Source organism: Megalops cyprinoides, chromosome 21 (assembly GCF_013368585.1).
Source record: "Megalops cyprinoides isolate fMegCyp1 chromosome 21, fMegCyp1.pri, whole genome shotgun sequence".
In the NCBI taxonomy this organism is placed as follows: Eukaryota; Metazoa; Chordata; class Actinopteri; order Elopiformes; family Megalopidae; genus Megalops; species Megalops cyprinoides.
In genome coordinates this window covers 27143648-27168815 of record NC_050603.1, presented here as the reverse complement: position 1 = coordinate 27168815, position 25168 = coordinate 27143648, and the positions used below count along the sequence as shown (strand labels likewise).

General features: G+C 41.2%; 1 protein-coding gene across 1 annotated transcript in view; it reads right to left on the bottom strand.

Moving 5' to 3' along the window:
* Positions 1 to 2591: 2591 nt before the first annotated feature.
* Positions 2592 to 25168, bottom strand: part of LOC118769048 (cyclin-dependent kinase 14-like) — a 72882-nt gene continuing 50305 nt past the window's right edge. The window contains exons 10-13 of the mRNA XM_036516055.1: positions 21566 to 21614; positions 8234 to 8373; positions 4355 to 4495; positions 2592 to 2656 (exon numbers count right to left, since the gene is read on the bottom strand). Coding sequence (XP_036371948.1) covers positions 4380 to 4495; positions 8234 to 8373; positions 21566 to 21614 — 305 coding nt within the window. The 3' untranslated portion in view covers positions 2592 to 2656; positions 4355 to 4379. The remainder of the gene's footprint in view (positions 2657 to 4354; positions 4496 to 8233; positions 8374 to 21565; positions 21615 to 25168) is intronic.

Here is a 25168-nt window from a genome sequence, read left to right as displayed (position 1 = left end):
TGTCGCTGTGTCAGTACCTCGCAACGGGAGTTCATCTCTTTTCATCTTTGGCCGTGGTGGGTCGCTTACCGGAAGTGCACAAGATCAAGGCTGCATTCTGTCCACCGGCTGCTGTTTTGTCTTTAATGATTCTTTTCGTTTTATGACTCCTATTCAGTGAATGCTCTACCACGGCGGCACCGTACGAGGGTGGCCGGAGCATCCGAGTGGTAACATGTGATTGTGTGTGTTGGTGCGTATGTGCGTGCAGGTGATTGTGTGAGTTATTGTTGAGAGTGCTGGGTGTGTGTAGACGTGCTCAGTGTTGGTGCAGGGTGCATGCTTGTGCGTGTGTGTGTGGACAGTGGGTATGGGGTTCCCTGGTGGGTAGCATGAGGAATGGTCTACTGTTGTGTTGGATTGTAAAACATAATTTTCCTTGTTAGCTGTTCTGGTTGTTGTTTTCTTTAGTTTGTTATTTTCGGTTTGGGTGTCTTGCGTCTGTTGCTAGGCCCCATCTGTGACTAGTCTGCCTTCCTGGGCCCGTGTGTTTCACCTTCAGTTTTCACACGTTCCAGGCTTGGTTAAGGCGCCTTGCTGTGCCCATTGGGGATGCGTTATTTGTTGTGATCTGGATGTGTGTTATCACCTGTGTCCATAATTGCGAATTGGTTAGCCCTGTGGGCTCGGACCTAACTGGTGGGGCCCTTCTATGTTGTCTCATTATTGTGTCTCTCTTTTCTTTTCTGGCAGGACTGGGGACATCCAGCAGGGAGGCTTGACACCTGGTGGTGGGTATTTGTGTCTCTGTTCCACCGTCATTTGCAGTGCAGTGTGTGTGTGTGTAGCCACGTGTGGTCCTTCTGACCCTCCTTCCAGACAAGGTCTCCCTCTGGCAAGGTCCGCTCCTGCTCATTTTAGTTTATTTTGTGTCCATGTTGGTGTCTGTGTCGCCTTTAGTATCTGTTAGTACAATATTCCTCTGTGTCCACCTGGGTGTTTAGCCCCACTAATTAAAGTGTAACCTATAATATAAACAAAAAGTGTATATACAATTTTAATAGAACCCTGTCTCTGCTTCATCCTTGCACGAACCTGTGTGCCTTGGTGTGTATTATACGGGAAGCTGGTTGTATTTGGTAACCAGTGGTATGTTCCAACCCAGGCTAATTTCCTACATAGAGATCAGACCTCCAGTAGGTGGCGTAGTCGACAAAAAGCTCCAATCATTACCCTGGCTCCTCTACATCTAATCCTGAAAAATGCTAACTCAGTTTTATTAAAAATGGATGCAATCATAATCAAATATATCAAATAAAGTTCAAGTATGACAAGCCTCCCCCCTTGGAGTAAGCTCAAAATTCCTAATTTCCATGGACAGCAGAGGAAGATTCTAAGAACATATCGCCTCTCCAAAACTTGGAAGACAAAAAGGCCTTCATTGAAATCAGAAATGAATACACCCCTGAGTTTTGCAGAGCTAAACACTATACAGATGCAAAAGTTCCCTGCAAACACTGAACACTGTAATGGATGAAGGCAGTACATCCTCTCAGAAAAACAGAAGATCCCTCTCAAATTTTGCGTGGCTGTGTGTGTAAATTTAATTCCAGTTTCATTGATTATTTATGTAACTTCCTTGGATAATGTCCAACTAACAAACTAGTAGTAGTAAACATTACTATGATTTAGCTGTCCAGACATTATTATATAGGCTAGCTGTTTAAGTCAAAAATATACCTTGATACCACTATGCAGATGGTTGCCTCACAGGATCTAGTTAAAATGTAGCTTGATTCACAAAAATTAATTTTGACTGGTAATTTTTTTATTTACAAGCCACCCTGGCTGACAGAACAAAAAGTTAATGTCAGACCTTAAATTCAAGAGTAAAGAGAGATTTTATTGTCAGCCCATCCATATACAAGTATCCAGTAGGGTCGAAATAATGTTCCCCTGGGACCCATGGTGCTACATTCAGTCAGTGAATAAATACACAAGACAATAAATGGAAAAAGTGGCAGGCAGAAGTGTGCAAGTAAAATTGTAAACAAAATTACACCTTCCATAAAGTGGCTATGTGCATTTAAATTTTTGGATGCTTAGTCCAGAGGGGTGGACGGGGGCATACTGTGCCCCGGGGGTGTGGGTCCATTCTTGTCCAGGAGCAGGAGGGAAGGAGGGACCAGCAGGGAGTTGAGGAGTCTGACTGCCTGAGGGAAAAAGCTATTGAGGTGTCTGGCAGTGACGGTATGGATACTCCAGTACCTTCTGCCAGATGGCAGGGGGGTGAACAGTCCATGGGAGGGATGGGAGGGGTCTGTGGCAATGCTGGTTGCATGCCGGATGCAGTGTTTATTGAAGAGTTCATTCATGGTTGGGAGAGGGACCCCGATGATCCGCTCAGCTGTCCTCATTATCCATTGTAGGGACTTGCAGTCAGCGACGTTGCAATTCCCAAACCAGATGGTGATGCAGCTGCAGAGGATGCTCTTTATGGTCCCTTGGTAGAAGGTGGTGAGAATTGGAGGAGGGAGGCTGGCATTCTTCAACATCTGCAGGAAGTGGAGATGTTGCTGGGCTTTTTTGGTTATGGTGGTGGTGTTGAGTATCCAGGTGAGGTCCTTTGCTATGTGCAATCCCAGGAACTTGACTGTTGACTGTCTCCGCGGCAGAGCTGTTGATGTTCAAAGGAGTGTAAATAGCAGGGCTCTTTCTGAAGTCAACAACCATCTCTTTAGTTTTAGAGTCAGATTGTTGTCTGGACACCAGTCCACCAATTTGTGTATCCAGCAGTCCAGCAGTTTCCCCTCTCACTAGAATGTCTCTCAAAACTGGATAGATCCCTACTGCTACAAATAACTCAAGCAAAATCCTCCTTTCCTCCTGTAATACTGGTGTTCTTCATTTTGGGTCCTTTTTTCTTTCTATTACACATTTATGACTTTCTCCTCATCTGTTAGCAATACTTAGCAATTGCCAGCTGATGATACTGTAATCACTCTGTAAGACTGACATTAAAAAACTGTAAACCAACTGTCAATGTCAGTTCTTAAGATAGCCTGACCTAAAATATTTATCAATTAATGGCATAAACATCAAGTGCATGTGTTTAGATGTTGTCATAAAAATGTTTCAATTCCTCCTGAACAACTTACAAATTAACCATTGCATATTACAGACACCTACAAATATCTATAAATAACTCTGAATTCTCACCTTAGTTACAAATCTCACATCAATAAACTTGCAAGAAGTTACTAGCTATTTATTTAAAAAAACTTAAGCCATATCTCACTCCTCCTGTCTCTGCCACATACCTGTACTGTGGAATTGTATTGACCATACTGCTTTGGACTCTTACCACAAAAGAGACCCACTGCTAGGCTCTATAACAGATCCTACAAAATCCCCCCACAACTCCCTCCCTGGACCTACCACTGCTCAACCTTCTAAACTGTAATTGCACTCACCCTCCAACTACAGTATACATCTCAAATCCTTTTCCACATTACAATATTAATTTTTACCATTCATATTTCTTTTATACCTTGAAATACCATCCCTCTGTTTAAATCTGCATAGTACAACAGTGACATGTCAGTTTTCTAGGACTGAGCTACAGAGGTAACTTTTGCAGTACAGCAGTCAGATTGGGAAAATGATGAGGTTCTAGGTGCATTCAAGTTCTTCCAAGGTGAACATTTTTGTAGCCCGATATATGTGTTTCTGTCTCCCAGACTGTTCATGTTGTCAGGGACTAAGCCAGAGAGGTATGGATTTTGAAAGGAGACTATGTCTGTCAGTGTATGAGGGCAGAGGGGCAGATTGACGTTTATGCCAGTGTTTGATGGACTGCTAGCATTCATAGTGAAAGAATGTGAGTTTCCAAGGTCCCTGTCAGCAAATGGATGGCAGTGTAGCATAGTGGTTACGGAGCATAACTGAAAGGTTGCTGGTTTGATTCCCCATTAGGGCACTGCTGCTGTACCCTTGGGCAAGATACTTAACCCACAACTGCCTCAGTAAATAGCTGTATAAATGGATAACATTGTTAAAAAAAAAAATGGAACCGATGCAAGTCACTCTGGATAAGAGCGTCTGCTAAATGGCAATAATGTAAAAAACGTGATGCAAATGACAACCATTTAGGTTAAACTCAAACAGGTCAACTCAAAACATAAAATGTAAATAGCCTTATTTGTTTATGTAGTGTATGTGCTGCTGTAGTTTATTGTTATATTTAGTATATATTCTATATCATAAAATGCTTAAATGGCTTAGGTGCAAATGTTGCTTTTTATAAACTTTTTTTGGGAACTTTTTTGGGAAGACAGTCCAAGCTTCACTCTGCATTGTTCAGATAAACTGGTACCTGCTTTGTTGTTCCTGTGTTGGACTCAGTGCTTTCTCTTTGACATGCCTTTGCTGTGGGTGTCTGTTCTTCCACACACTCTCACACAATCGTCCGTCTCAGGCTGCAGTCTTACATGTGGAACTGAGAGCACAGACGACACTGCAGGAGGATAGAAAGGGAGAAATAACAGACACAATTTTCATGTAGCTATGTCATATTAGCAAAAAGGTGCTGCTGTGGTTGGATAATGACTCCTATTGTTCTTAAAACTGCCCCTACCAAATAACCAAGAAACTTTCACTAACCATTTATAAATATACATATCAAATATATCTCCGGCCTTTCATTTTCTAATATTTATTGACTGTTTCCTAAAACCTGATTTCAAGATTAAGTTGGATCAACACATTCTACACATGTCATTGTCACATCCTGACTTCCAGTCCTGCTACCTCACTACCCCACCCGTCAAGCCAACTGCGCGCTAAGAACTGAACAGTCCTGCAACCTCGCTGCCCTGCCCATCAAGTCAACTGCGTGCCAAGAACCAGAAATTATAGGATTTCATAATTACTATGTTGTTAATTACTGCTGTCTATCTAACCCAAATGTCTTAAAGTACATTTTACAACTTTAAGACTCTCTCTAATTCTATCTGCCCAGTGCCGGCCAGAAGCAGATGGGCTCCCCCTCTGAGCTGGGTTCTGCTCAAGGTTTCTTCCTGTTAGCTGGGGAGTTCTTCCTTGCCACTGTTGCCTTAGGCTTGCTCTCAGGGGGTCTCAGGCCTGGGATCAATGTAAAGCTGCTTTGTGACAACTTGTGTTGTAAAAAGCGCTATACAAATAAAATTGAATTGAATTGAATTGAACATGTTGAATTATAATTGCACAATAAACCCGCAGTATATCAGGGAACAGGACTAGGTGTGCTGGTGTGAGGTGTGTTCCTAACAGACTAACAGCGGTGATCAATACTTTCCATTCACATGTACTGGTGGATTCGTGCTTCAACAAGGGACATAATCATTCTTTGGTAGTTACACAGACGTGACACCTTTTTTTCCATGTGTGGCTACAATTACCTTCTGGCACCAGAAACTGGGCTCCTTCAGATGTAGTGTAAATTTTCACTGTAGGCTTGTGAGACCTAGGCAACAACCTGAGTCTCCAAGATGACACTAAGTGGCAACACCAGCTCAGCAGTAATCAAGCAGGTCTCAGGATTCTCAGGGAAAGATTTTTATTTGTTACTTTAGACAAAATGGCAGCAACCAATGTTCCTCATATATGGAGTGCAGAACAAAAAAAAACAAGTTAATAATAATTTAAACAAAATTAACTCAAATTAGCCAGCTGCACCCAGCTGCAGCATGCCGTCCTGCGCAGACACCAGCTCACTCTTCCATTCTGTCTCTCATGCTGACTATATATAAACTCGAACACCCACTGAACAGGGGAGTCCTAATAGACCTATATTCAGAAACTTGATAAATTGTATTCCAATAACAGTTTAACAAAACAAAAAGGTAACATTATATTCAAAATGACAATCACAACAAAATAACAATATAACAAACTACCAATATCCCTTCCTCCCCCCCTCCACTCCTACGATGAACCGTCCTTGAAGTTCGCGCAAAACCTACGGCGAAATCTCAGAAAAGGGACGTAGCTTCCTCTGACCACCTCCTTCCCTGAGCAGCTGGCTTCCTCCACGCACTGAGACCGCGCACGAGAGAGAGAGAGAGAGATCGAGCGAGCGAGAGCGAGAGAGAGAAAGAGAGAGCAGGAGAACACAAACAACCAATGTACATGGTCACTACTTAAACTGCAAAACTAAACAAAACGTAACAAGTACTATAACTAAATATAATGATAACTGGAGGAGTATTGTTTAATGGACTGAAAACCAAACCTGGAAATCATTCGGAACCGCATTATATCTCCACAAGGCTGTTATTGCAGTCTTCATTAAAAAAATAAAACAACATTAATCCATCTTCATTCTTCCCTTCTAAAGGGTTCAGCCTCTGCCAGTGTTTAGTGTTATGCAAAGATATGTTCCTGCCAATGAATATCGCCTTATGGTTACACTTGTGCAAATAACCTGCTGTGAGCTGATAAAAGGATTAATAGAAGGAATTCTTAATCTGTGAAATTACAAATTAAATTCTCATATTAAAATTGCCACCCCTGAGGTTTTATTTCCTGCATTTTAATTGCCCTCTGGTGCTCTGCATGCACTGTGGCTGTTAATGACTCAGACAGGCAGCTCTCTTCCAGCAGTCTGCTGCAGTCTGATAATGTGGAGGCATTTATGACTCTGCCTGATCAGGACTTGGCTGCTGACTGATAAAACAAGGTGGCAAGAGTGTAGTAAGCCGGCGTTAGCGCAGGACTCCTGGTTGGGAAATGCATTGTGCACGCATGCACTTATCTGTGTCCTGCTCAGACGCATCAACACAGCAATGGGGAAAAGCCCTGAGTGCTTACTCCACAGTCTGGTTCATCCTTATTGAGTAAGGGTTATGCAGCCGCACACAGCCAATGAATAATGACACATTCACATGATAGGCTGTCTATGCCCACACAGCCCTCATCAGTAGTCTCAGCCTTTATGCTGATTTATGCTTCAAATCTGTATGCAAACTTGAATAATGCGTACACAGACATGGCCCTGCCCTTTACCAGTTGAAGACCCTTCATGCTTATTGCATTTTAGCAGGGCAGTATGTGGCCGTATGTAACTACCACATTTAGCTTTGATCTGTTTTTCCTATTGGTCAGTTTGCATTCCAGTGGTAACAGTAGTCATCATCAATGAATCATCAATTGCGGGAATATTCTGGTCAACTGCATCGCCCTTTGCATTGTTACACAATCCAGGAGGTTCGCAATGGGCAATACAACTCTCTCTACTAACAACCAATATTGTCACAATTACATCAATCCTTTCATGCGACAGCTGATGGCAAGAAGCATAAATCAGCCTTTAATATACTTTTGATGTGTAGTGTACATAGTTTACAAGTAATATACAAAAATACTGTTTCAAATACATTTCACTCCTTCTGAAATAGCATGTCCTTGTTTGAGTAATGCGTGAAGCTACAGAAATGACTAACACCAGAATCTGTCATTTACAATACTGAACTCCTGTAATTTCAAAGCAATGAATGACAGGATCCATTTGACACATGCTGTTGAGTAGACTGCAGTGCCTGCTTTTATCATCTCAGACAGGATCAGTTGTCACAGCAGTGTTTTAGATCAGATGGTGCAAATGAATGCTGTGACATTCAATGTCATTCCTGAACTGCATTTGGTTCTCATCTCTTACAAATCTAGCCCACTAATGGTTTCTGTGTTACATAAAACAAAGTGTACAAAGTGCAAAGTTTTCAAACCAAAGGGGATTCACTAGACTCTTTTTTATGTATTGATAATGGCATAGTATGTTTTTCTTGTCATATGTCTGTCTGTACAGATTCATGAAGAAAATGTCAACATCTGTACTGTTTGGCCTTAAAGTTCCTCATCATACCTGAAGCCTGAAGTGATAGCTGTGTACTGTACTGACAATATTACAATGAATATTATGAGTGGTCAGGACAAGTGTTCAAGACTAAAAGCAGTTTCACTGTTATATGCATATTCCATACTCTACAAAAAATGAAAATAAACAATTACAGCTTCATTACCTTTGGGCAATATGCAAGTTGGATTTTTCGCTACCATTTTCATATTAAAAGTCTGCTTCAAAAGAACCACGATGGCCAAAACTTAGAGCTCCAGTGGCAATAATTAATAAGACACTTTCTCTTGCTCAAACAAAAATCCTGGTTTGCATAAATGTGCTTGTACTGGTGTGTGTGTGGCAACGGAGTGAGACACTGACTGTTGGACAGCTCACTGAGCTGACAGGGCAGGCTGCTGAAATATTCGTGGCTGAGGGCTGCCTGGGCAGAGAGACGTTTCTTCGGGAAGGACTGGAGAAATTTGGTGGCCAGCTCCTCTGCGTGATCCATATACCCAAGCCTGGAACACAAAAGTGGTGAGGGTGCAGACTGAATGCAGGGATCACTTGACACGATTCAGGCAAGGACTCAGTCACAGACCACAGGAGCGTTGAATTCCGAGCGGTCTATTAAACACAGGCAGGATCGTAAAACGAAAAACAAGCAGGGTCAAAACCAGAGAGGCAGTCCGAGGGCAATCCAGGTTTACATTTACATTTATTCATTTGGCAGACGCTTTTATCCAAAGCGACTTACATAGGTTACAGTTCTGTACAATGTTATCCATTTATACAGTTGGATATTTACTGAGGCAATTGTGGGTTAAGTACCTTGCCCAAGGGTACAGCAGCAGTGCCCCAGCGGGGATTGAACCTTTCGGTTACGAGTCCTGCTCATTAACCACTATGCCAGCGTTTCCCAACCCTGCTCCTGAAGGCACACCGTCCTGCATATCTTCTATCTATCCCTGCTCTACCTACCTGACTGAACTCATCAGTGGCACTTGATTTAGTCAAGCAGGAAGGATACATAGAAGATATGCAGGACAGTGTGCCTCCAGGAGCAGGGTTGGGAAACACAGCACTATGCTATACTGCCGGTTCAGGGAAACAGGAGCAGGCAGGGTCGAACACCGGGCAGGCAGAACAATCGGGCGATCAGGGCAGAACGGCACACAGGAATCAGGTCAAAACAACACAACGGGTCAGAAAACGAGATAAGCGCACAGACGAAAACCGGCAGGGACAAAATAGGTGAACACATGCTGCTACAAGCTAGCAACAGGACAGGGACACACGGGGAAGATATAGAGCAGGGCTAACGAGGGAATGGGAAGCAGGTGTGCAGGCAATCAGGCGGTGGGAGATCGGGCGGGGAGTGGGGCAGGGCTAGAACACAAGGAAAACAAAAGCACATGGACAGGAAAAACACCACAGCTAAGGGGGCGGAGCACTGACATCACTGTGGCGTTTCAGCCTTTTTGACCCCACAAAAGCATACATTCATCCAACTTTTCTTCCAACAATTCCATCCATTCTTCCAACAAGGAGCACGCAGACAAAACAGAAATGATGTTGGTACCTTTGCAGCGATTTGCTTTTTAACAGGTATTAAAACATGTTCCCAGCTGCAGGTCAAAGACCCACATACACACAACATATACATGTGCTTTGCAGGGATGGAAATATTACACAAAAACCTCAATGAAATATGATTGCACAACAGGCCACCCCCATCTTCTAATCAGCACAAAGATGAGAGGACCCATGCTGCTCATGCCACAAACTGAGCGAGACCATGATCACTGCGTGTGCATGTTGCAAAGACAAGAGGGACTTTTTTCTACCACTGAGAACAATAAAATACCCGTACGCCTGTTGTGACATATAAGTCAATTTAATGTTTTAGACAATAACTGGATGGATAAACTGTTGTTTGACCAAGCTCTTTCACAACTGCTCCCCTCCTGTTAACCTTTGTGAATGTGAGTGTACTCCTTGAAGTTTTCACACACACATTACTGTATTATGTCAAGGAAGATATTTCATTGATACTGGCTGGAATCAGGTTCAGCTTCTGCTGCATTTTGTGCAAAATTTTTAGGCAAAAATTACATATATCTGCTGCCTCTGAATTAAAACCAATGCTGAATGAAGTTTCAAAATGTCTGTGGTGTCACAGCCTGCAAGGTGACCAAGCCTCCATGGGACCATGGTGGTACAAATCAGAGCCGGCCCTTGGCATAGGCGGTATAGGCGAATGCAAGGGCGCCGCCCGTCCATAGGGGCGCCCCAAATGAGGGAAGAAAAAAACGTTCAAATTTTTAAACTTTTACTATTTTTTGCTAATACTATTTTAATACTATTATTTCGAAATATTACAAAAAAAGCCCACAACAACGTAACTACATAACCTATTTTCTGGGTTGCCCGCACAATCACCTTGTCCCCCCCGACACAGGTAATGTGATGAATGAATAGTTTATCCATTGCATAGTAGTTATCGTGGGAGCAGAGTGTTACTAGTTTACTTTGGACGATAGTAACGTTCGCTAATAGCTAGAGTTAATGTCAGTTACTCCCACCTTAAATTCATTAGGGAAAGTTGGAAAGACTATTCATAATTTTGAGAAATACACTTTTTCTTTTAAGAGTGTTGCACGAACCCTCCACTGTCTGCCTCAAGAAACCAGACATAGGCTACATTTTTATTGACATCTTAGTCTAGTTGGCCAACGTTAGCCCTGCTTGTAATAGTCCAAAATGCTTTTCCTTTTCCATCCCCTTTTGTAATTCATATTTGTAACATAAGGCTGGGCGATAAAACGATAACAATAATTATCGCGATATTTTTTCCTTGATAGAAATATAACAAATGTGCGATAAAATTAATTTCCATGCTTAGATAGCATGCACAGAAATTAATCATGAACTGCCAATCATGTCGCAGGAATAGAGGTATGCATATGGTATAAATTCAGGCCAGCACGTGGTATTTTTTACAGACGCAGTGGCTGACAGGCTTGTAGTTGGAGCGGAATAAGCAAAATAAGCGAAATGAGCGACACTGAAGAAAAAGCAGTGCCCCATGACCAGCTCGAAGGACGTAGACATTGTCGACAAGAAAGGTCACTCAGCTTCAGTAGTTTGGAGATATTTTGGCTATTTACAATCCGACAAAAAACAGAGCAGCGTGCACCGCAAACTGTACCGAAGACACGTTCTGTCAAAGACAGGCAACACCACAAACCTGTTTCATCAGTTGAAACAATATCACCCGTTAGAACATGCAGAAAGTAAGAAATTACAGTCCCAAACGTGTGTTGTTAGTGGACCCTCGACAAGCACCAGGCCAGTACCCAGTGTGACTACCTAGCAGCAAACGATCGTATCAGCATTTTCCAGCACTGTGCCTTGCGACAAATGCAATTGCATATTGCATTGCAAAAGACATGCTTCCCATTAGCACTGTCGAAAATGAGGGATTCAAGAAGCTGATCAGCTGTCACAGGGCAGCTTTAAAACCTGAGACTGTAGACAGACTTGCCTTTCTTGCCCGTAACTTGTAGGGTAATGGCTTTGCTTGTTTAAAACTTACTGACCACAGTTGAGATTTGTCTTTTGTCTATTTTTGTCTATTTATTTTGTTTACATTGTCAGCTAAAACACTTACAAAATGTTTCAACCCGTCTGTACAAAGGGTTTGGCATGCTGACCAGAATTAAGATTTATTTGTCTGTTTATTGTTTTATTTATTGACATTATCCTTTAAAACACTTTTTAACTTTGCAGTCTGAGCCATCTTACATGTGTGCTGTATCACACTGCAGCACTTAATTTTTCTATTAAGATATTTATTTTGTTGAGGAAAAAGGACTGAAAAAGGATTTTACTTTACTCATACATATTTTGATGTTGAAAAAAGATTTTATCATTATAATTGTTTTGAATGTTCTGCCTCAGATTTGTGAACGCTGTTTGGCAAGTGTTTGTCATGTTCTGACCATAAAGAATGGTTTAAAACTACAATTAACCATGGTGGTGGAATTGGCTGCGAAGCAAGGGGCACCAGCTAAAATCTTGCCTAGGGCACCAAATTGGTCAGGGCCGGCTCTGGTACATATATTTATAAGGAGCCCAGACAGGAAAACATCCTGATCCAACAGCCTAATTTAAGCTTTCTGTATCTAAAAATGCCACAAACCTGTTTCAGTAAAATTAGAGGTCAAATCAGGGAAGGTTTCTTAAGCATTAATTTCAAAAAATCCTACATCAAAAATTATTTGAAAAGTAGAACAAATGAGAACATAAAAAGGCACTATCGAAAACTACTTTTTCCCCTGACATCAACTATGTTTTATGTTCCCTCCCGACTGCTACGCTCTGCCACTGAACAGCGTCTGGTGGTCCCGTCACATGGTGGTGTTAAATCACTATTCTGCCGTTGTCCTCTGGTTGTGGAATGAACTTCCACACCTCATCCGTTCTGCTGAGTCCCTCTCTGTCTTCAAGAAACATCTGAAGACACAGCTCTTCTGCTCTCACCTGAGCACCTGAAACACTTCCTCCCTATCTCCTATTAAATTATATTTTTTAAAAAAGGTAATGGTTTGGCTGTAATAGTTTAACGTAATAGTTTGGTTGTAATGGCTTAACGCAGAGCTGAAGTGATCAGCTCGTGTGAGTCCTGTATAAAGCCTTAGGTAGCGGGTAGCAGGTAGCCGAGCGGTTGCAGTGGCTACATCACTCCCTGAGACCTGGTTAAGTAGCGTTGTTGCCGACAGGCTAGGGGCAATTTTCCTTTAGCTCAACTGGCAACAACGCTGGCTGTAAAGGGTTGGCAGTGAGCAGCGAGAACCTCGGTTTGAAACTCCCTTGCTTGCTGACCCTCATAACATTCAATACACAACGCAGCAAGATCTCACCCGTTACACCAGCACTTGGGTGATACTGGTGCAATTACATCAGACCAAAGGCAATGAACTTCTGAACTTCTGTGTTGACCAACAGAGCAGTAAGGACAAGTTTGGTTAAAAAAAACATCTGTTCACAGAAAATAAATAAAAACTCAGCAATAGTTCTGGAAAATGTTATAAAGTTAATCTGTAAACCCTCTTTTTCACATTATGTCTAATCAACCTGATTCACTTCTGCCTGCCTGCTCTAAATCTCTAAAAACCCCTCTAACTGGAATAGTTTACTCTGGAATTGTTTTCCAAGATTTTTGAAAACATTTTTTCCTTAAACCTTGAAGATTATTTTCTTAAGCCATCAGAAGAACTATCCATACAACACAGCTGATTCAACTTGTTTTGAACTCCTGAAGTTGCTTAATAACAAACTGATTTTTAAAATCAATCTGATTTTTAAAAACAAACTGAACATTTAAAATCAGCTGTATTGGAGCAGGGAGAGATCTAAAACATGCAGGACAAGGGGTCCTCCAGGAAAGCTTTGGGAAATGCGCGCCTACATTTTAGCAGTTAATGTTACTGTTCGTTTTGCTTAATTGTTACTGTTCATTAAATAGTCAAACTGATTTGAGGTTGTTGTCATTCTTTCATCAACCTAGGTGTACATTATATTTGCGTTTGTAACATAGACTGTCATTGAAACGTGACCGGTGAATTTCAGATTTGTCTGATAAAATAAATTCTTTTCAAACTCTCACTGGGGGTGCTATCCAGAACCTTTTCACCTTCTAAGGGTTTCATCTAGAACCCACCCAGGGGGTTCCACCAAGAACCTTTTCATATTTCAAGGGTTTCATCTAGAACAGCGGCCCCCAACCTTTTTTGCACCATGGACTGGTTTCATATAGACAATATTTTCCTGGACCGGCCGCTGGGGGGTGGGGGGCGTAGTGTGTTGGAGAGTATCACGACACAACCGGAATATCGATTACGCCTATAAATTTAGTATGGCCGCTTTTTCATAAGATTTTATTTTAAGTAGGTCTAACGTGATGATATTATTAAAAAAACGTTAAGTGCATATTTCCCTCAGTGACCATATACTAAAAACATTGCAACCTGAAGTGTCCAGTCTACTCTGTAAATTTTGTTTTTGTTGCCGTCATTGCGGAAAACCCCGCTTCGCAGAGATAGGACATTGGAAATGGAAGTAACGTTTTCAGTGCTTTTGTGCTTTTTCAGGATATTCAGCCTTGATTTTAAGATTTTAACAACTTTTTTAAATCATGTCAGCTAGCTAGCTAGTACAAAGTTGGCAACACAGTTCAAGCAGACCGTATAGTAAGTGATGAACTCGCGGCGTGCGCGTTACTCAAATTCAAAATCTGTAAACTGTTGTGGGCATGAGAGATATTAGAGTGGTGCGAAAAGGTCCAACAGACTGCACCAAGTTCAATGTAATTACTGCATGAATAGCCAATAATTGTATATAATTATTATTTTAATATTGTAGCGCCGTGGTTAACCCACACACACGCAGTTGTCTGTGTCACCATCCCTGTCTGTGCATGTGTCAGTCACAGTCACAGCCATTGATTGGGGGGAGGTGTCAGGGCGGGAATAATTAGAGAAATTGATAGGTCATTGTTTGATTGGGAAGTGTTTTGTAGAGGAAAAAAAAAAAGAGTTGTGTTCAACAAAAGGGGGAGAGAGCGTTTTTTTGGGCGTTTCCGGTTGAAGTTGGAGGGATAGACATCTTGTTTTTTGGGGCAACACCTCCCGATACCTGCTTCTAGTTGTAAAATTATAGGGAATAAACCACTAGTTTTTTTGCCGCTTCTTGACTCTCTGTGCAACAGTCACAACGTTACAATATTATTTTATTTTACCGATTAAAGAAATGAAAAAATAAATTATTTATCCTTTCCGTGCGGCCTGGTAGGGAATGTGCTGTGGCCTGGTACCGGTCCGCAGCCCAGTGGTTGGGGACCGCTGATCTAGAACCCACACAGGGAGTTCCACCAAGAACCTTTTCATATTTCAAGGGTTTCATCTAGTGCTCTTGTGCCAGTACGTCGCCTAAACAGACTACCATTGGTTAAAACTCACGGTCTGGTAAATTCAGAGCCCGTATATGCTAGTAATAATTCATTGCCTGATATAAAATCTCTGTACGCCGGATTTCCGGCCAGAGATCTTTAACACTAGAAGCGGCGTGCTGGTTTGACCCACTTATACCTAGAAGCGCAGAGCGGCGGTCATCTGACCGCAGAGACCAAAAAAAAAAAAAAAATTCTCTGCACTCGATCAAATTCCAGGACCATCCTTTCATGACTTTTCCTAGATTTGTGCGTGTTATCACATAGCATCTTTGATTTTTCAAAGTCACACCGGTACAAGCTAGTTTAAAGCTATTTTTCTCCTATTTGTGCAAAACTACTGCCAGCCTCGCGTTCGGCCATGTTGTTTCCTGCCTTTCAAGGCTGCGATTCTCTTTTCTCGCAGCAGATGTCGCAAGGATTCGCTCGTACTAGTTGTCTGTCATTCAGATATGTGAATAAGATTTGTATTTATAGCAGCATAATATGTATAGTTCATATCTATCTATCTATAAAATACTTATACAGCCTATATATATATATATATATATATATATATATAATACATAGATACATACATACGGAAAAAAATTATTTTACCGGACACATTTGAAACGTACCGGTCACGTTTCAATAATAGCCTATGTTACAAACGCAAATATAATGTACACCTAGGTTGACGAAAGAATTAAAACGACCTTAAGTCGTTTATAGAACAAAATGACGACAATTAAGTTATTGTTGTAACGTAACGAACCATGATTTAGATAGTGTGATTAGAAATGTGGGAAAAGCTTCAAATATACACTCAAGCTGAAGCTGATCGAAATAATGCTGATAAATTCAAACTGACGGCTGACGAGCTGAAAGCATTCGTGGGTCTCCTCTATGTGAGAGGAATTACGGGCGATAAAAGCATGAACCTGGATGAGTACTGGTATGCTGACTTGGGAAATCCCATTTTCAAAGAGACAATGACTCGACAGAAATTCTGAGATATCATGCGCTATCTGCGCTTTGATGACAAGAACACAAGGGCTGTCTGCCTTGTGACAGATAAATTTGCCATGATATCTGATATTTTTGATACATTTGTGAAAAACAGTATTGCTTCGTATACACCCGGTGAGAACATTACTGTCGATGAACAACTGTTCCCTACCAAGTCGCGCTGTTGTTTCACACAGTACATGGCCAATAAACCAGACAAATTTGGTATCAAATTCTGGGTGGCCGCCGACGTCGAAACAAAGTATATGCTGAACACAATTCCCTATCTAGGGAAAGATAACACTAGACCAGCTGGTCAGCGGCTATCGGACAGTGTTGTGATGCGTCTGATGGAGCCTTTCCTGGGGAAAGGAAGAAATGCCACGACGGACAATTTCTTCACCTCGTTGGCACTGGCAAACAATCTTTTGGCGAACAAAACCACTATTGTTGGCACGATGAATAAAAACAGACGAGAGATGCCCCCGTGTACACAGGCACAGTCTGAAAGATTTTCCACCAAGGTGCTGAGGGCGGGAAAAGCCACACTCACGATATACCAAGCAAAACCCAAGAAAAATGTATGCATCCTGAGCACAATGCATCATACAGTTTCAACTGTTTATGGCGCAAAGAAACTGCCTGAAACAATTTCCTATTACAACAGCACTAAAGTTGGTGTTGATGTCATGGATCAAATGGCACGGCTGTATTCGGTAAAGGGAGGCAGCCACCGTTGGCCTGTGGCTGTGTTTTATAATCTGCTTGACCTGGCTGCGATTAATGCACATGTTCTGTACAAACAGTGCATGAACATAAGCAGAAGGAAATTTATTCTCGAGCTGGCTAAAGAGCTATGTGCGCACCAGAAAATGGAGAAGGCAACAGGGGCAACAGCACGTAAGCGACTTATGCCTGAAACTACTTCTCCGCCTGCGAAAGGAGACAATGCTAAATCGGAAGATGTTCGGGGAACAAAACTTGTGATGTCTGCCAGGCATGTAAACGACTTGTCTGTGGCAAATGCTCCAAGAACGCACCAAAGCTGTGCTTGGAATGTTGCTAAAGCCATGCACGTATCCTGAGCACAGTTTGAAGGGAACTGGACTTGAGTTGGTGAACAAATCAAACGATTCTTGACGCGGTCATTACGAGCACAATGTATCAGGCAGTTGCGGTTGACAGTGGGGCTGAGAAACTACCCGAGACTATTTCCTCACTGTTTCAAGTCGGCAGATGTTCAGGGAACAAAACTTATGACATCTGCCAGACATCTACATGAATTTTCTGTGGCAAATGCTCCGAGAGCATCCTGAGCACAGTCTGAAGGGAACTTTACTTGATTTGAGACAGTGCCAAATCGGCTGATGTTCAGGGAACAAAACTTATGACATCTGCCAGACATGTAAGCCAAATGTAATGCCTTTCAGTAGTGATAAAGGCACTTGCAAAACATTAGCTTACGTTGAAGGGAACTTGACCAAGTGATTCATGACGCCATCGTTAGGAGGGGGTTGGGATCACACCTAGGCTATTGTTTTATCTCTCCACTTGAAATGGAAACACAAAACGGCGATTGTTGTGTAGTTATTTACTTGTGCATTTTTCATTGTATAGAGTACCTTGTGTATCTGTCTTGTGTAATGTATAATTAATTTTTCTTAAGTATTTACTGTAAATAAACTACACAGCTGTCGATTTTCCAAAAAGAAGGTGTTTTTTGTGCTGTAATTCAGTTTAAATAAATTCAATTTATTCTAAAAGCCTAGACATCCGACACAGCTTTGTTGACAAAACTCAATTGCGACATACATATTTTGTAAAAACAACATTCATGCATATTTATTCACTTTCAAGCTTTCAAGCTGTGCCTACATTTTCTATTACATGTGTGGAATTAGTTTTAGCTAAGACTCATGATAGGCGGTGGTAGGCTGTTCGTAGTATGAACTAGTTCAGGCCAAATCGTTCAAAAGCGAGACATTAACGATAGACTATGGCACTCTATTGGGAGGGGGTTGGGAGGTGTTACTCGTAGGCTACTCGGCAGGCTAGATGATAGCCTACTGAATGCCTTGAAAAGTCGTAGTGTTTGCTTTATCTGTTAGTTGTGGTAGATGACTAATTTATTCAAATGCAAATGTAAAGCTTTATATCCTCGGGAGGGCTTATTGTGTGGTGTAAGCGATAATTTCAAAGAGACAGACGAGTTTGGAACTGAAACACTTTAGCCTACTTCTCCAGTGCCACCCAAAGGACTCTCACACTCTAAACTTGTACAAGTTTCAATTTACACAAATTGTAATTCTCAACCAAATGCTGCCTGTTTTGTCATTCCGATAGGCTGTTCTACTGAATAAGCGTGAGGTCTTATAACCCCGTGACGCGGTTTATAACCCCGTCACCCGACACGTCGCCCAACAATTAGAATGTCCAAATCTGTAATTTGTCGCAACAATAATTTTTGCACTAGTTGGACCATGCCCTTACAATAAATGAAAGACTAGGGACAACGACGTGATGTCAGTCGACAACTGAATGTTTATAAAGCTGGGCTACGCATTTACAGACCAACTGACCAACTGCTGTCGTGTGTGTGGCATCTCTAATAATAAATTAATTCTCCAAGGCAGAAGACTAAATATTAAATAAAAATACTATTAAAAAGTTGCCTGAACTAGTCTTGCTTAGTGTTGTTCAGATGGTTTTCTCAGTAAAAACATTATACTGAATGATGGAAGGGCTGGACAACAAACGTTCTAATGAAAAAAATCACAGACTATCTACACATAAATGATACATTGGCCGAGCTCAAGTTGATCTTGTAAGCAAACTATTTGCTTTGTGCAAGAAGCGCCATCTAACGATCATTATGTGTCAGTAACAGTGTCCTTGTCTAATGACTCAGCGGTCATTTGACCGCCTAACCGCACTTTAAGTAGGTAAACCCAGCCCGGCGCTATTAGTAGGTAGTCACAGCGGTCAAATGACCGCCGCTCGGCGATTCTAGTGTTAACCCATGTGGACTTTGTGATGTCATTGCCACGTTTGATACGAGCTTTTGTGACTTGCAAATATAGTCTATAGCAGTGTTTCTCAACCCTCTCCTGGGGGGCCCCCTGCCCTGCAAGTTTTAGATCTCTCCCTGTTCAAACACAGCTGATTCAAATGATGTGTTTCTTATTAAACAGCTTCAGGAGTTCATAACGAGTTGATCATTTGAATCAGCTGTGTTGGAGCAGGGAGAGATCTAAAACATGCAGGGCAGGGGGCCCTCCAGGAGAGGGTTGACAAAACACTGGTCTATAGAGTGTAAATGGGTGCAATGACATCACTTGCCACCAGGGGAGTCCCTGGAGCCCTGTAAATAATAGGAAATAGGTGTCCATGAGCCTTGAGAATGCCAAGGCTTACAGGAGGGCCTAATAGAATGGTTCACTACAGAGAGTTCACCACTTCTAGCCTGTTTCAGCAACATTATTTTTTGTTTTCCAAACAAACCTAGAGCTAGAAATAACAGGGAATAAACTACATCAAAAGGAAAATACAACTCCAGTGTTTCTTTGAAATCTACAAAAAAGTATTGCTAGAAGCAAATGAAGAACATAAGATATTGAACTCATTCTTTGAAAAAATGGTATGCCACCAAAGGCTTGGGCCAACAGATAGCCTGAGGGGTGGGGCAGAGATCTCATCCACACACTTCAGTCAAGTGGCATTCTACTATGTGTGCTGCCTGACTCTGACTACTGCAGTGAATTAGGCCCATACCGTGGCAAGTTAAGCTCATACATCATCACGGAGTCAGACTCATACTGCAGGGAGTTAGACACATTCAATAGGGAGTTAGATTGATAGTGCAGGGAATGAGATTCATACTGGATCTTATATCAGATGAACTCTGACAAAAGGGCACAGTAGTTTTGAGCTGCTAGCATGGTAGCACCACCTCAGTGCCTTGAAAAAGAAGGATTTCAATCTTTGCACTGGAATAGCTTTCCTTGTTTGTGTTCTTATTCACGGATGGGAATGATCACTCTGTGGGTTACTGGGAACAGGAACAGCTCTTGGATGACATCCCTAGACAGGAAGACTTACCATAAATCCCCATTACACCACATAATCACTCTCACCCAATAATCTAAGGAATATCGCTCCATCACCACTTCATCCATGATTGTAAGGAATATCACGCTATTAGTGCTGTTACCCAATAATACAGGGAATATCACCACATTGTGATACACATTAGAGCTTATTCTTTACATTTGTATTCTTTTCTTATGTCCTTAAATCTACACATTAAACTGTCAGCAGAAATAAAATGTTTGAAAATGAGGCCAATAAAAGTGATACTGCATCCTGCATTTAACCTGTTGTTGTCCATAGCAGGTCTAGTGCTAAAATTTACTTTATAGAAAAAGAAAGGCAGTCTTTCTCCTTCCTCTTCTCTTCAGATGAGTATAGCTCAGAACCTCAAATCCTGCTGAATAACGCACCACTAAACTCCTGTTTGGGAAGCGAGTGATTGGAGTGCTTTATGTATAAATACAACCTCCAGCCAAGTCCACCAATAGGAACCCCAACAGGGCCAAGGATTTTGGAAAATATAAAAGTTGTGGTGACCTCCCCCATTTCAGTGCTACACCAATTCCTGAAGGGTGAAGAACTGGGGACACCAAACTCTTGCGGACAGATTGTTGTGTTGTTGTGTGCGACTTTGATTATAAAACACACATACAAACAAACACTCTCGGTAAGGTGGGCTCTCACACACACAGACACACAAACATCCACACACACAACACAAACAAACACACACACCCTCCACACACATTCAACCATGCAAAACTCTCAATGAACCGGAAACCTGACTCCTGTGTTCTGACTGACACACCACTGTGTGACAGCAACCTTCTCCTGAACCTAGTTCATGGGTGAGACTGACCCTTCAGTTTCACACAATCTCTTATTCAAGTCCAACATAGCTATAAAATGGTATATTTTGTAATCTGTGTGATAAATTTTAGTTTAAACAGGTGCTTTAACCAGAGCCTGAGTGGTTTGTACAAGGTGTAGAGTGCGCTGCAGACACATAGCATAGCATAGCACTGCATGCCTGTATGTTTTCTGTTTATGTTTGTTTCTTTTTTGCCAAAGGATGATAATATAGTTCTTTTATCTGCAATGACAATGCCGATTAAAAATCCCCTGAATTTATTAGAATTTACCTGAATGTAACTTGCATAAAAACCTTGTGGATTTCATTACTTGAATGGCTGCATGTTAATGGCTGGGATGAATACCAATGCTTGGTGCTTGGATAGATATTTAATTACCTGTCTCTGGCAGGTTGATGACACCTTTTGTAGCTTGTGACACATTATCTCTAGGAGTGGTACAAATGGTCATTTGTGAGTAAAAATAGAAAGATGTTACATGTAATTACAACTGTAAGAAAAAGGTTGAAAACTCTTGGCTAAGACATGTTGTATATGGCATATTGATGAACAGGTCAGACCTATTTTCTTATAAATACTGCCAGAACAATGAGTCATTCAGATCTGAATCAGATTGTATGAACCATGTTGCGCAGTAGGGTCCATCTACACTTCTGTCAAGAAGAGGAAGTAGCACATATCAAAAAGACTGGTGTGAGGAGCAAGGGGCATACATGGTACAGTTTGAGAACAGCAGGGAGACATACTCACTTATTCCATGCGTGCCTCAGTTTCTTAGGGCTGTACAGCGTAAACCGCTCTGTAACAGACAGAAAAAGCAAGTCTGATGTTTCTCATGTGTGACATCAACTAAAGGATAGAAGAGAATCAGGGAAAACTAATCTTTATAATAGCCGTTATTTGGTTTAAATCTAAATGATATATCATATAGTAAAGTATACAACTGTTTGTTTCTGATGCTGTATTATTCATTTGTGCAGCACCTTGTTGTGCCTAGTTTTGGTACTGCTTAACGTAATCATCCAGGGTTCTCCCTGTATCAGCAATGTCATAGTTCACTCCACTGACTCCACTACTGAACACAGTAAGCATGTACAGAAGGCATGAGGCAGTAAAGGTGCACACTGAAATAAAATCTAACTCCAAACAGGTTACAACCACCATCTCAAAACACAGAAAAACAACTTAAATTCAATGATAACTAACAGCAGAAGAAAGTAGTGGTAAACTATCAGAAAGCATGTGTGCATAGTACAGTCATGGAAAAACTCAATCATATGTAAGGTTCGAATTATGAATTACGGAATTGGGGGGTCTGACCCCCCTAATTAAGACTTGGACCCCTGAAAACAAGGGAATTCCCGACTACCACTTTTAAATCTATCATTACTATTACTTTCATACTGTTCCCCTTTATCCTACTTGATTAACAATGAAACAAATAATTCACAGAATAATAAGAACATAAGAACATATGATGACGAGAACAGGCCATTTGGCCCAACTAAGCTCACCATTTCTTAATTAAAGAGTATCCAAAACTGCATCAAGTCTAGACTTGAACACAGCAAGGGTCTCTGCCTCAACTACATGACCTGGCAACCTATTCCATGTATTGATAACTCTTTGTGTAAAATAATATTTCCTTGTATCAGTGCGGAACTTACTCTTAACTAGTTTCCATGTATGTCCTCTTGTTTTACAGACTGAACTCACCCTAAAAAATCTATTATAGTTAACCTTATTGATTCCTTTTATAAATTTAAATACCTCAATTAAATCACCCTAAATCAAGCCTCCTCTCGCTTAGTCTAAATAGGTTAAGTAACTCGAGTCTTTCCTCGTAACTTTTATATTTCATGCCAGGAACTAATTTAGTTGCCCTTCTTTGAACCTTTTCTAGAGCTTCAATATCTTTTTTATAGTGCGGCGCCCAGAACTGCACACAGTATTCCAGGTGCGGTCTGACTAAGGCATTGTATAATTTCAATATAACATCTTTAGATTTATACTCAATACTTTTGGCTATATATCCCAGCATCCTGTTGGCCTTTTTTACTGCTACAGCACACTGCCTAGATCCTGTTAAGCTTGAGTCAACTATTACTCCCAAGTCTTTTTCAAATTGAGCACATTCTAGTTTTTTCCACCCATGAAGTAGTCTTGTCTAAGGTTCTTATTTCCCACATGCAAAACTTTACATTTATGTAAATTGAATGTCATCTGCCAAGTATCTGCCCACTTTTGGATGCTGTTTAGGTCTTCCTGTATTACCTTGGTTGATTCTATACTGTTGGCTAGACCCCCTAATTTTGTGTCATCTGCGAATTTTACTATTTTACTACTACTTCTGCATCAAGATCATTTGTATATAAGAAATAGCAAAGGTCCCAACACCGATCCCTGCGAGACTCCACTTTGTACAGGACCCTGCTCTGATACAATTCCACCCTCAGTTACAGTCTACTTTCTATTAGTCAACCAACTTCGAACCCACTCAGTGATAGCTCCTGTAATTCCTGCAGATTTCATTTTCAATATGAGCCTCTCATGCGGAACTTTGTCAAATGCCTTTTGAAAGTCCAAATAGATAATATCATAAACTTGGTTTGAGTCCAGACATGCTCTAGCTTCCTCAAAGAAGTCCAGGAGGTTTGTTAAGCACAACCTCCCTCTGCGAAAACCAAGTTGGCTATCATTTAAAACACCATTTCATTCCAGGAATAATTCCAAATTATCCCTAATGATGGATTCCAGTATTTTGCATGCGATACAAGTTAAACTGACAGGCCTATAATTTCCTGGTTCAGTCCAGTCTCCTTTCTTGTAGATAGATACTACACTGCCATGTTTCCAGTCATCTGGCATTTCTCCAGTTTTAAGGGATTGCTTAAAAACAACTGTCAGAGGCTTGTAAACCACCTCTGCTAGTTCTCTGAGAACTCTTGGATATATTCCATCAGGGCCTACTGCCTTATTTGTTTTAAGTTTTTGAAGTTTATCTAGTACTTCTGCATCATTTAAATCAATTTCCTCTATAAGTCTCTGAGAACTGACTGCACCTGAAGGCATATGCAAAAACATCACTAGTGAAACTCTCCACAAAGTAACTGTTTAGTGTATCAGCAATAGCTTTGTTATCGTAAACCATAACCCCATCCTTATTTTTTATACCTCTTTTTTTATAGTTCCTTTTTTGTTTCAAACTGTTCAGTAGCGACTTATTCATCCACTGTGGATGCTTCTTTTTCAGATTCCCTTTTCTCACTTGCGGAATAAATTTACGCTGTACATCCAGAATAATCGTTTTAAATATGCACCACATTTCTTTGACAGTTTTACCACCTAGAAGAGGTACCCAGTTTATATTCCTTGTATAATCACGCATCTTAATAAAGTCAGCTTGTCTGAAGTTGAATACTCTAGCATTGGAGAATGCAGACTTGCCAAAAAACTTCAAATGTAATTGAACTATGGTCACTTGTACCGAGTGGTTCCCCTACCTCAATACTGCCGATTCTATCAGGATTATTACACAGAACCAGATCTAGGATTGTGTTCTCTCTCGTGGGTTGAGTAACAGACTGTATCAAAAAACAGTCATTTACAACATCCAAAAACTCTTCCTCACATTTACCTTGACCTGACACAGCTTCCCAATTAATTGAAGGGTAATTGAAGTCCCCCATTACTATTGTCTCACCCACCTGACATGCTAGTTTAATGTTATCAAAGAGCATACTACTGACATTGCTGTCTGAGGCTGGTGGTCTATAGCATCCTCCAACATTCAGACCTTTTTCATTTTCCCCCAATATCTTAATCCATATGTCTTCACTAACACCAAGGGGCTCCATTCCTGGTATTTCCTGAATATTAAGATTATCCTTTACATAGAGAGCTACACCTCCTCCTCTTCTATTGATTCTATCTTTTCTTAGTAGCTTGTATCCCTCTACGTTGTACTCATCCCCATCCCCTGCACCAAGCCACGTCTCTGTAATCCCAACAACATCATAGTTACTAGGGCTGGGACGATATGCTTTTGTTACGATACGATATTATCACGATACTTTGGTGCCGATTCGATTCGTATTGTGATTCCGATATATTGCATTTTTCTGGCACTATTTTTATTCATGTCACAGTATTCAGCAGCCCAAGCATTTAGAAGCGCCCTCTATAGGCCTGGTGGAATTCCCGGCCACTCTTGGCTCACATTTTTCATTGAAAGCAATACAGCAGTGCAGCGCCACTATTACGCATATGACATCACAGAAAGCATAGATTCTGGGAAGAAGTATCGATATTTAGTATCGTGCTATAAAAAAATGCGATATATCATGAATCGAT